Source organism: Jaculus jaculus, chromosome 16 (genome assembly GCF_020740685.1).
Source record: "Jaculus jaculus isolate mJacJac1 chromosome 16, mJacJac1.mat.Y.cur, whole genome shotgun sequence".
Taxonomy (NCBI): Eukaryota; Metazoa; Chordata; class Mammalia; order Rodentia; family Dipodidae; genus Jaculus; species Jaculus jaculus.
The window spans coordinates 50737570-50750313 of record NC_059117.1 but is presented as its reverse complement, the minus strand read 5'-3'; the positions used below and the strand labels follow the sequence as shown (position 1 = coordinate 50750313).

The 12744-nt window shown below is 45.0% G+C and overlaps 1 protein-coding gene across 1 annotated transcript in view; it reads right to left on the bottom strand.

Annotated features, from left to right (window-relative positions):
- Window positions 1-12744, bottom strand: part of LOC101615125 (zinc finger protein 829-like) — a 168230-nt gene that overhangs the window by 90571 nt on the left and 64915 nt on the right. Inside the window, exon 5 of the mRNA XM_045135657.1 lies at window positions 5714-5811. Within this exon, the coding sequence (XP_044991592.1) occupies window positions 5714-5811 (98 nt within the window). The remainder of the gene's footprint in view (window positions 1-5713; window positions 5812-12744) is intronic.

The following is a 12744-nucleotide window of genomic DNA, read 5'->3' as shown; positions in this document are numbered from 1 at the left end:
GCTCTTACAATCTTCCCTCACCCTCTTCTGCAGCCATCCTTGAGCTTCGACTGTTCTGTTAGCAGTTTGGCTTAGTGTTGAGTTCTCTTTATCCTCTTTATTTCTGCTTTATTGAGCTGGTTGTGAGACTAGCAGTAGGAGCAATACTTTTGTTCATGGTTCTGCAGTTGATCCTGAGCCCTGGAAAATGTGGTAGAGGTGGCACATGTTTTATTGGACAGTCAGATATCTTTTCTTGTTGTATTGATGGATCTTGAATCTCCTCAGTGTTCTTCGCTATCTGTGTAATAAGACATTCTCCAACTAAGAGTGAGAGAAGCTTTGATTAAGGGGGATAAGCACAGTAATTTGAGAGATGTTTTGATGTGTATGCCCACTCTATTTATCCACGGAGAAATGGGTGCTTCTCTCCAGGGTCTGTGAATTTCCTGACCATGGAATTCTGACCTGATTCCCAATATCAGGTATGAGTTCTCTTCCACTGATCAGGCCTCATGTTCAATCTGAAAACAGCTGGTTATCTGCAAAAGCTGTGTGTTACTATTGCACAGGTATGTATTTCTTGTCCAGCTAGTTGACTCTATAGATTGCAGGGTCCCCAGCTTATTCATGTTATTGATGATGATTATCACCCAGACACCTTGCATTTTCCTCATCTTTGTGCATCTGGCTTAAGTAGGATCTGGAGAGTAGAACATGGGTCCTTAGGCTTCACAGGCAAGCACCTTAACCACTAAGCCTTCTCTCCAGCCCAAAATATTTAATTTTTGTAGCTATTGAAAACTGAATAGCATCTCTGAGCTCTCTCCCCTTATGTATGTCTTTGGCATATAAGAGGGCTACTGATTTTTGTGTGTTGATTTTGTATCCTGCCACATTGTTGAAAGAATTTACCACCTTTCTCACTTTCTTGGTTGGGTCCTTTGGATCATTTATGTATAAAATTATGTCATCTGTAAATACGGTTAATTTGACTTCTTCAATTCCAGGTTGTATCCTTTTTGTTTCTTTGCATTGTCTTTCTTGAGCTAGGACTTCTAGTAGTAGGTTAAAAAGCCGTGGTGATCTTAATGTGAATGCTTCAAATTTTTCCCCATTTAGTATGATTTGAGCCTTAGGTGCTTTACATATATAGCCTTTTTTATGTTAAGATATGATCCTCCATCCTTAGTCTCTCCAGTATTTTCATCATGAAGTGATGTAATTTGTCAAAGGCCATTTCTTCATCTATTGATATGATCATGTGTTAGTTGTATTTATGTTTATTTATGTATTATGTTTATTGATTTTCACTTATTGAACCATCCCTGCATCCATGGGATGAAACTTATTTGATCAAGATGAATAATAGTCTTGATATTTTTCTTGGATTTAGCTTGCAAGGTTTTGAGAATTTTTGTGTCTAAGTTCATTGGAGATATCAGTCTATAATTTTCTTGCCATATTGTGTCTCTGTTTTTGTTATTCGAGTAATGCTGACTTCATAGAAGGAATTTAGAAGCATTCCTTCTTTTAAACTTGTGTGAAGTAACTTAAGACAAGTGGTTTTAGTTCTTCAATGAACATTTGGTAAAATTGAGCAATGAATCCATCTGGACCTGGGCTCTTTTTGTTGGGAGGCTTTTAATTACTTTTTCAATCTTAATGGATATAATAGTTTTTTAAGTTATTTATGTGTTCTGGGTTTAGTTTTTGTAGGTGGTACGTGTCTAGGAATTCACTCATTTAATCCAGACTTTTCAATTTTGTGGAATATAGTTTTTGAAATATGTCTTATTTCATTAGCATCAGTTTTTACATCTCCATCTTCATTTCTAATCTTGTTGATTTGAGTCTTTTCTTTCTTTTTTCTTTTAGTCAGCTTGACCAGGGGTCTATCAATCTTGTTGTTTTTGAAGAACCACCTTTGTTTTGTCAATTTTTAAAAATTGTTTTCTTATTTCCAGTTCATTAATTTCTACTCTGACCTTGATCATTTTTTTCCATCTGGAATTCTTAGGCCTAGTGTGTTCTTGTTTTTCCAGCACATTTGGGTGATTGTTAAGTTATTAACTTGAGATTTCTCAGTCTTTGTAATGTAGGCATTTATTACTATAAACTTTCCTCTTTGGATTGCCTTCATTCTATCCCATAAGTTCTGGTATAAGTTGTGTTTTCATTATTATTCAGTTCTATAAATTTAGACATTTCCTTTTTGTTTCCTTCAGTGACCCATTGTTTAGTATTAAGATGTTCAGTCTCCAGGATTGGATATTTTATCTGTTATTTTTTTTCTATTTTTGATAATTTATAGCTTTATTGCATTGTGGTTAGACATAATGCAGGGAATTATGTCAGTTTTTGTGAATTTGTTGAGACATGCTTTGTGCCCTAATATATCATCTATTTTAGGTATCATGAGCTGCTGAGAAGAATGTGTATTCTGTGAAATTAGTGTAGAATGTTCTGTAGGTGTCTGTTAAGTCCAATTAATCTATGGTGTTGTTTAGCTCTGTTATGGAGGAAGGGTAGGCAGTAGGTGGTTTGTTGCTGGAGTGGGTCATGGGTTGACATTATAGTGGGAACCACTAAAAGGATTTAATATCTAAGGCTGTATTTGGCCAGCACTTTATTCCAGGAGAGGGAGGTAAGGGAAAGAAGGAGTGAAAGAAGAGGTTCAAGGGCTGGAGAGATACTTAGCAGTTAAGACACTTGTCTACAAAGCCTAATGATCTAGGTTCCACTCCCCAGAACCCACATAAGCCAGATGCAAATGGTGGCAAATGTGTCTGGAGTTGCAATGGCTAGAGACCCTGGAACACCTATTCTCTCTCTCTCTCTCTCTCTCTCTCCCTCTCTCTCTCTCTCTCTCTCTCTCTCTCTCTCTCTCTCATAAATAACTAAAATATTTTTTTTAAAAAAAAAAAAGAAGAGGTTCAGAGAAAGCAGAGGGAAGGGGTTCGGGGAGAGATCAGAATCTTGCCTTCTCATCAACAGTGTGCTCAGGGATCTGTATCATTACATCTTCACACTGATTGTGTGTTACTGATTCTCAACTCTTGACCACTAATGAGGACTGGACTATGGCTTTCTGGTACACTTTAATTTCCTAAAGTAGGTGTGTGAGTCATCTGTCCTTGACTATCTTGAAGGTTAAATCAGGCCCAGGGCCTCCAGGAGAACGTACGGAAGCTGCCCAAACTGCACAACTTGTCCATGTTGGCCATTAAGCCCCTGTGGATCCACACAACCCTGTTTGAGAAAGTCCTAACAGGTGAGGCTCACATCCACGTGTGTTCGTTCCATCGCCACCTGGTGGCTGTTACCGGAATTATCCTCACAGGCATAAAACACTTTACCCCTTTGCCATGACCTGAGGTTTAAAAACAGCCTTGTAGATGCTTGACCCTGACGGAGGCTAGTTTGGGAAGATGCAGATGTTGTATATCAGTATGAAGCAAGAATTTCATATTTAAGCAGAATGTAGAGATACATAGTTTCTTCCCTGTTCTATGGCTTCCTCCACATCATCACTGTGCCTCTAGGAAAATCACACCTTACAGTTGTCTCTTTGGGTAAAAAAGCACAGGGGTATCCATTCCTACAGAGAAGTTGTAGAAAGGAATTTGTTGAGACCCGGTACATAGCAGATGTATAATGTGACTGACTCTTGGCCCATGTAAACTGGATATGAAGGTTTTATAGTATGACTCTTCTTGGACCAGCTTCCACCTAAAAACTGTATTTTTTTTTAATTTTATTTATTTATGAGAGAGATAGGGGCAGATAGACAGAAAGAATGGATGCATCAGGGACTCCAGCCACTGCGATCAAACTTCAGGTGCATGTGCCACCTTGTGCATCTGGCTTTACATAGGTACTGGGGAATCAATCCTGGGTCCTTTGGCTTTGCTGGCAAGCACCTTAACTGCTAAGCCATCTCTCCAGCCCTCCACCTAGAAACTCTTTAATGAGCACCTACTGTGTCCCAGGATGCTAACTAAGACGCTGGGTGCTGACTGCTATGTGAAAGAGCTCAGATGTTATCTCAGGAGCATTGGGGTCAAGGGGAACTGCTGGAAAGTCTAGAAGAGAAGAAAGGAGAAGAGGGGAGAGGGAAGGAGGAAAGGGAGGGAGAGCTGAGGATTTCCCCCATCTTTTCATCATAGGAAATTGTTTAGCCATATTTTCACACACTGTGGGTAGAATTATATTTTAATAAATTTAATTCTTTGCTCCTTTACTCAGACAATATGGATAAAGGCATAATTCCTGCCCTTTTGACATACACATTTTCTGAAGGAAAACTGGCAGTCATTGTGAAAATATGTACTCAGTATTTCATAGGATGTAGTGGTGTTTGATGCCCTCCCCCCAGAGCTTTCAGCAAAAGTGTCCTGCAAAAAGTAATAGTAATTAGAAAAAATGAAGGGCATGAAGAGAGCATGAAGAAAGAGTGTTTCCAGTGGAAGGAACTGCAGGTTCAAAGGCCCTGTGGCAGGGAGGAACTCCAGAAAAACCCAGGCTCTGGACCCGCAGCTAACTGCTTCACCTTCTAGTAAATCACAGGTATTTATGACCTATCATGTGGATGGCCCTGGGCTTCTTTCCTTATTGGCTTTTTCTGTGACCTTGTGTTTCTCACCAAGGAAGCCAATCAGAAGGACTATAGCATTTATTTGAGTAGCAGTTACCAAGCTGAGATTTTTTTTTTTAAATTGAACTTGGAATTTTAGATTCACACTGAAATTACAAAGGTAGTATAGGGTATGCTATCATCCAAGCACAGAAACATGTCACAATTACAGTGCCATTGCCCAGACCAAAATCTTGACCTCTGTTACAGTACTGTCTTTGGGGATTCACACACTTTTTTCAGCCATGGAGGCATGTACTACTACAAAATTTGACACAAGAATAGTTTCATGTGGGCAGCCATGGTTAGGATGCAGGACTGTTCTAGAGATACCTATCAAACCAAAAACCCTGCTTGGGCTACCTCTGTTGGTCACATTTTTCTCCTGACCCCTACTCCTATTTTTAAACAGGATTTCTGACATTTACTATCACAAAAAGTGTTGGTGTTGGAATGAAGTCAAATACCCAGGAAATGGGATGTATCAGACTTGACCCAAAATCTATAACCTTTATTATTTTCTTCAGATAGCAATGGCAAGGAGCCAACACTAGGCTTTTTTGTGGGGGAGGGTGTAAGGTCAAAAAACAGCTTGCTAGCCACCCCCATCCCCAGCCTTGAAGTGCACACCAGCATTTTATTGCCTCAGCAAAAGGGCAGATATCATCTGAGTGTCTTGGTCACATACCATGGAGGACAAGGCAGAAGCACCTAGTCACTCAGGCCTCCCAGCCTTCTCACTCTTGTTAAGGCAGCATCATGGCTGTGCAGTGAGAAGATGCCCATTGAACACCTCACTAGGTGCCTTTCAGTGATGATTTTGTTCAGGAGTCCCACCCAAAGCCCCACCAGATATGGGTATGGTTCCCCTTTATCAGAAGAGGAAGGCTAAGCTGAGCTGAATGCCACATGGGCCTTGAAAGTAGTCAGGACATGGTGCTCTTCTACTGGTCTCCATCCAAACCTGGATGCTCTTTCCTCTCCCTAGTAAGTACTATGAGAAGGATGTGCTTCTGATAGACCTTGTGGATGGCCCCATCCTTGTTTCTTTGTTGGGTAACCCTCCAGTCTGAGCTGGCATGAGTTTCAAAGGCCCACCTCATTACTGTCCAGCCCATCAAAACACCTGTGGCATCTCTTGTTCCCAGGACCTTGTTCTGATCTCTTCTTGGAAGACTCTGGGGGTTCTTCATTGCCTAGAGGGAAGGAAAGTGGTGTGAAATGGGAGGGCACATTTTTGGGCAGCTGAGATGGCAGATCTTGGGGGTTGCATGTTCCCAGACACTTGGGTTCCACAGTGGGGTGCCGCACCCTGAGGTACACCATGATGGAGACTGCACACCACTTACTGGACATACCCCCAGCCAATATCTTGTCCACAGGCATTCACAGCTCCCACTTGCACCAGGACTCACCCACCAAGCATCCCACACTCTATGTGAGTGTGGTTGCTAGTGGGAAGGAAGGTCTGGACCTGGTCTAGGGGCAGGGAGCTTGGTTGGTGTTCTGTAGGTCACTCACCAGCCCAGTCCTCAGCCTCCCATTCTACTACCAGATCCAGAAGAGACATTCCAGTGGCAGCATAGATGACCAGTCATCCATCTCCACTTGTGGAGTCCCTGCACCAGAACTCCAGAGCCACCCTGCACTATGGCAAGAGCAATGTTCTGATTCAGTGGGTGACTATGTGGCAGGTCCAGATCTTGTTCCCTCTGGCTCCATAGTACCCAACCATCCTTTCATTCATACATACATACATCCACTCACTGATCCATTCTTCAACCCACAACTCTGCCCATTCATTCATCTGCCAAGAGCTCCATTCATCAATCTACCTGTCTACCCATTTATCTATTAATTCATCTGTTAATATTTTTATTCATCTGCCAATACAACCATCCATTTATACCCCCCCCACTTACCCATATATCTGTTTGTTCATCTATCTGGCAATGTATCTTATCCATCCATGCACCCTCTTACCCACCCAAACTCCAACATCTCTAGCCAGCTGAGCACCATTCTCTGCCTTCATCCATCCTTCCATTTATGTATTTACCAATCATTTTGTTATTCCATTTATATCCATCACCATCTGTTTCTCCAACTTTATGTTTAACTTGTTTACTAATTTTTGAGTCCATCTCTGCATCCCTTTCCATGAAACCATGCCCCCCATTCATTCATCCTAATGGCAGCAAAGATTTGCACAGACCTACTGTGTCAAGGGACATAGGATAAGAAGGGGATCACCTTCCTTATTGATTTCTGTTGAGTGCTTTCAGCCATATTAACTCATGTTACCCTCACCTAATTTGCATGTGAAATGCTGTGAATATAATAACACTGAAGTCCATATAGGTAAATTAAAGGGCAAAAATTATCCCCTGCCAGTCTCTCCCCTGACACAAATGTTCCACTCGCAGCCTCAGCCATCTAGCATCACCATGTGCTCAGCTGTCCTGTTCCAGCATCTCCCAGTTACTGTAACTTCAATTCAGAGCCGAATCACACACAAGCCCCTGAGCTCCATTGTGACATAACAGCCATGCCCCCAGCTCACCTTTAGTGATGACAGCTGTGACCCAGTGTGTGCACCTGCAATCACAACCTGTCATAGTTGTGAATGCCCCTGGAGACAAGATGCATCTCCACATTTACATGGAAGAACAGAATGTGCCTCTCCAGAGAGCTGACAGGCTGGATGCACTCCTTCCTTGAGACAAGGTGTGTGAAGACTGGGCACAGAGGATGTTTGGCAAATGTCATGCTCTGCCTAATGTGGAGGTGTACTTGGTGGAAAGCCTCCTCCCAGGAGCTGAGGGATGGTACATTGCCCTGCTATTCCCACTACTAGGATAAAATAAAGAAGTTGAAGTGTCCTGTGGGCAAATTCTGGGCAGGTAGAGGGTCTAGCTGCTGAGCCAGAGAATGCTGGGGTGTTCTTGAAATGGATTGAATTGGTCTGTAGGGATGTAGACTATAAGAAAAGGTAGGCCATTGCTTTGCTGTGTGTCCCCTGGAACTCTTTATTCTCACTATTTTTTATTCTGTATAATACTAAGGAAAGTGTCCCAATATCCCCTTCAAGGACAAGTCCCCAGGGACCTGGCTTCCTCCCACTAGACCCTATCTCCCAAGGTTCTGCCATCTCTGCTTAGTGCCACAGGCTGGGACATTCCCTTTCTGGGGAGAAGCAGCATGTGGTCTGTTCTTCCTGCCATGCTGCCTGGAAGCTATAGTCACTGGGGGAGAGGGGGTCCCAGCAGCTGAGCCTCATCAGTGACTCTGAGACACAGCAGGATCTAGAAGGCAGCTGGAAGAGCCTGGGGATGGCTTGCAGTGACCAGTAACTCTACCAACCAGAGAGTCACCTTTATGACAATTCCTTGAGGCCTGGAAGTGGCTTGACCCTGACTCACCTCTATCCATCCTCTCCCAGCATTCAAAAGAAGAGAATTTGAAGTCTCCTGAGCTATGTGCAGTGTGTAAGGCCCAGAAAAAGATGGGGTCACTCTTGGGGAAAAAATGCTGGGCTGGGATTCCTTCCTACACTGCCTGCTATGTCACCATTAAAAAAAATACCCAAGGCAAACAATTCAGGAGAGAAGGTTTGTTTGGCTAGTGGCTTCAGAGGTCACTTGGTTCTGTTGCCTTTGGGCCTACAGTGAGTTACAACCTCATAAGGGGAGCATGTAAAGAGCAAGCTGCTCACCTCACAGCAGCCAGAAAGCAGAGAAAGGGGCCCAGGTCAGGTTATGTTCATCAAGTGCACTCCACACACATACACACACACACACACATACACACACACACACAGTGACCCAGCTTCCACCCACTCAGGCCTTATCTCCCAAGGTTCTGCCAGTTCTTGATAGCACTACAAATTGGTGATATCACGCAGATGACTTTGGGAAGACACACCAATCACAGCTAGATTACCTGTGTTCTGGTGCAGTGAGGGAAGGCTGTGGGAAAGCCAGGCAAAGATGCAGTGGGAAAGCCAGGCAAAGATGCAGTGCTGAGCTGTGAACACGGTCACTCCAGCTTGAGGGATGCAGTGAGGGGAGGCTGTCCTTATCCAGATGCAGTGCTACTTTAAAAAATATTATCGAGCTGGGCGTGGTGGTGCATGCCTTTAGTCCCAGCACTTGGAAGGCAGAGGTAGGAGGATTGCCGAGAATTCGAGGCCACCCTGAAACTACATAGCAAATTCCACATCAGCCTGAACTAAAGTGAGACCCTCCCTACCTCAGAAAACAAACAAAAAAATCTATTTATTTGTCTATTTATTTGTTTATTTGTAAGGAGGCAGAGACAGAATGAGAGTGAGGGACAATGGCCTCTTGCCACTGTGAAGGAACTCCAGATACATGTGCCACTTTGTGCATCTGGCTTTATGTGGGCACTGAGGAATTAAATTGGGGCCATCAGTCTTTGTAAGCAAGTGCCTTTAACTGCTGAGCCATCTGTCCAGCCCAGATAATACTTTAAAATCATTTACATTTCTTCCTTTGTTTTCTTTTTTTCCCCTTAGGCATGTGTGTGCATGTGTGTTCAGTTGTTTGAGGCATGTTTGTGTGGAGGCCAGAAAGCCATCTCCAGTGTAATCCTCAGGAACTTCACCCACTTTTTACTTTTTGAGACAGGGTCTCTTATTGGCCCATAGCTCACCAATTAGACTAGGCTGGCTGTCACTGAACCCCAGAAGTCTTCCCACCTCCATTTCTCTGGCATTGGGATCCAGGTACACACTGCCATGTTCAGAATTTTTAAGTGGGTGCCAGGGATTGAACTGAAATACTCGTGCTGTGAGGAGAGTACTTCACTAACTGCTATCTCCCTGGTCTTATTTTTTTTTTTTCTTTCTAAAGAAACTTAAAAACATTATTTGGCTGGTGTGTATGTGTGTACCACAGCATACATATGGATGTCAGGAAGCAATTGTTGAGTTGGTTCTTATGTTCCTCCTCGTTTGAAACAGTTTCACTCATTTCCACTGTTCTCTTCATGAGCTTCTGGAAAATTTACCTGTCTCCACTTCCCTTCTTGCTATAGGTGCACTGAGCTGACAGAAGTCTACCATAGCTTCCAACATATTTATTTATTTGTTTATTTTGAGAGAGAAAGAGGCAGAGGCAGAGAGAGAGGGAGAGAATGGGCACACCAGGGCCTTTAGCTGCTATGAATGAACTCCAGGTGTGTGCCCCCCTCCACTTTGTGCACATGTGCAACATTGCACACTTGTGTCACTGTGTGCCTGCCTTACATGGGGTCTGGAGATTTGAACATGAGTTCATAGGCTTTGCTGGCAAGGGCCTTAACCACTAAGCCATCTCTCCAGCCCTTCCAGAGTTTTTCTTAGACACAGAGTCTGAGGATCTGCACTCTAGTACTGAGAGTTAGGCAGCAAGAGCTTTATCCAGTGAGCCATTAGCCCTGCTCAAAACCCTTTTTAAGATGAAGGATTTTCTTACATAAATGAAGCATAAGCAAAACACTCCATTGTCTAAGTCACTTCAGCCTCCTGCAGTTCACAGTAGATCCTAGAATGACTAAGTGTTCTCTATGCTGATCACTTCCTTTCAGAATGCATCACCAGTCCTCAGAGGAGACAATGGGAAATACAGTTGGCCCTGTTGAGTCACTCAGTTCCACACCGCCATGGAGGAAAAAGCAAAGGGTGAAAAAAAAAAAAATCCCCTTAGCCTGAATCCTGTTGCCCTTGAGCCTTGGTATTGGATCTTCCCAGACCACCAGAGTCTCCATTTTCAAAGTGGCAGTCACATGATTGATTTGTCTTTTTCTTCTCTATCATCTCACCCTCCATTAGAAAGACACGAATCCTGCTTACTCACCTCATACCTACAAATTGTTGTGCATTGTAGGTGCTCAGATGATGTCTGGGAAATGGAGCAGGGAAAATGGAAAACTGGGCTCACTCACCCAGTCATTACTGGATACCTGCTTCCAGCCAGACACAAAGCCACCTTCAGGTGAGGTAGCAGAAGATAAAAGGAGAGGAGAACTGAACCTTCTCAAAGCTTACATCATCTCACTGGACAACACTGCCAATGACAAAGTAAATAGATAATGACATGCTGGGATGCCTGTGGCATGTCACTCCATCTCTCAAGGACTCCATTTCTCCTTTTCTACTAACTAGGGGAGTTGGATAGATGGACTTTCAAGAATTAAAGAGTCCCAAAGGCTTCTAGAACATGCAAGGTTTCTCTTCTGAAATTTAGCCATTTAAAAACCTTCAGAACTTTGATGTTGTGGTGGGGCTGCTGGTGAGATGGGTAGAGGATCCATGGGGCTGGCCAGCTGACCTCCACAATGAGGCAGGCAATCTTTCTGCAAGTCTAACCCTCCTTACCCATCCTGTGTCTCCTGGGACTATGCAGTGGCCATCTGCTTGGAGGAGATAGTCTACCTGCACTGCAGGTAATCATGGTGGTAATCAGAGGGGACAGCAGGCAGCTGGCTAAAGTTCACCTTGGACCTCTGCCTCCAGCCATGTGTATTTGTTTGCATCAGAAGACCATGCTATGGGCCTCCCATGGCACCTAGTGGAGTTAAGTAAGTGACTTTACTTCCCTGAGCCTGGGTTTCCCCTCTGAAACACAAGGATGCCTATCATTTAACCATTGCAGTAACTCAGTGATGGGTGTCACCATGCCCACATTCAAAGTGAAAACACAGCTAGACCCAAGTCACACAGCCTGTTAGAGCCAGAGACTGGACTCAAACCCATGTCTTCATGACTCTAAAGCCAGTGCTCTGCAGACCAGACCTCAGTAACTGTAGTGATCCAATAACACCAGAAGAAAGCTCAGATGGCACAAGCGGAATGTCTTCCTGCTTTGTAATGAAAGTGGTCTGTGTTTCAATGAGGCTTGGAACACATACATTTCAGATGGTTCAGGCTCTAAGGAACTAGTTTCCTGGACGCACCCACCTCAGAGCTCACTGGTCCTTTTTGTTTTCTGTCAAGTTGTCCGTGACCACGAAGACAACTCTTGCCCTGTGTCCATGGGCGAGTCCAGCTTCTCCTCAGACCCCGTGGTGAGCGGCGCCCCGGGGAGTCCAGCTCCTCCTCAGACCCCGTCCGTGAGCGGCGCCCCGGGGAGTCCAGCTCCTCCTCAGACCCCGTCCGTGAGCGGCGTCCCGGGGAGTCCAGCGTCTCCTCAGACCCCGTCCGTGAGCGGCGTCCGGGGCGAGTCCAGCGTCTCCTCAGACCCCGTCCGTGAGCGGCGTCCGTGGCGATCCAGCTCCTCCTCAGGCCCCGTCCGTGAGCGGCGTCCGTGGCGATCCAGCTTCTCCCCAGACCCCGCCTGCTTCCTCCCCGCACTTCTGCATCCGGGTGCTTCCCCGCCACCTCCGCGGTGCTAAACATATGCCAGGCCCCTTCGAGTGCTTCTGGGATGTAATTCCCCCGGGTGATCCCTAGAGCTCCAAGACCACGATGGCCTCAGCGGTGAGTTGACTTTTCTGAGCCTCCTTCTCTCTGATATCGTCATTATCATCTTCATCATCACCACCAGCACCTGGGCTCTGCATCCCCCCTGCTGCCCACACACCGCTCCTCAAGGGCCTCCTACCCACAAAGCCTTATCCGTGTTCTGTCCAAACTGAACACCTTTCTTTCCCATTGACTCCTCGTTGTAAGTTAAAGCAGGATGGTAACAAGGGTCACCAGCCGCCAGCATCTGTGGGCTCCGTGCACCACAGCGTCCTCTCAGAGGGCCATGAGCCTCTTGTTGTACATGTGAGGAAACAGGGGCCGTGTTCAGGCAGGATGCAGAGGCCGAGCCATTGTGTCTCCTCTCGTATCTCCATCTTCCTAGGGGCGTCTTTATTAGCCGGACAGAGTGATGATTCATCCTCACGTATAAAAAAAAAATAGGGCTAGAGAGATGGCTTAGCGGTTAAGCACTTGCCTGTGAAGCCTAAGGACCCCAGTTCGAGGCTCGGTTCCCCAGGTCCCACGTTAGCCAGATGCACAAGGGGGTGCACACGTCTGGAGTTCGTTTGCAGAGGCTGGAAGCCCTGGAGCACCCGTTCTCTCTCTCTCCCTCTATCTGTCTTTCTCTCTGTCTCAGTCGCTCTCAAATAAATAAATAAAT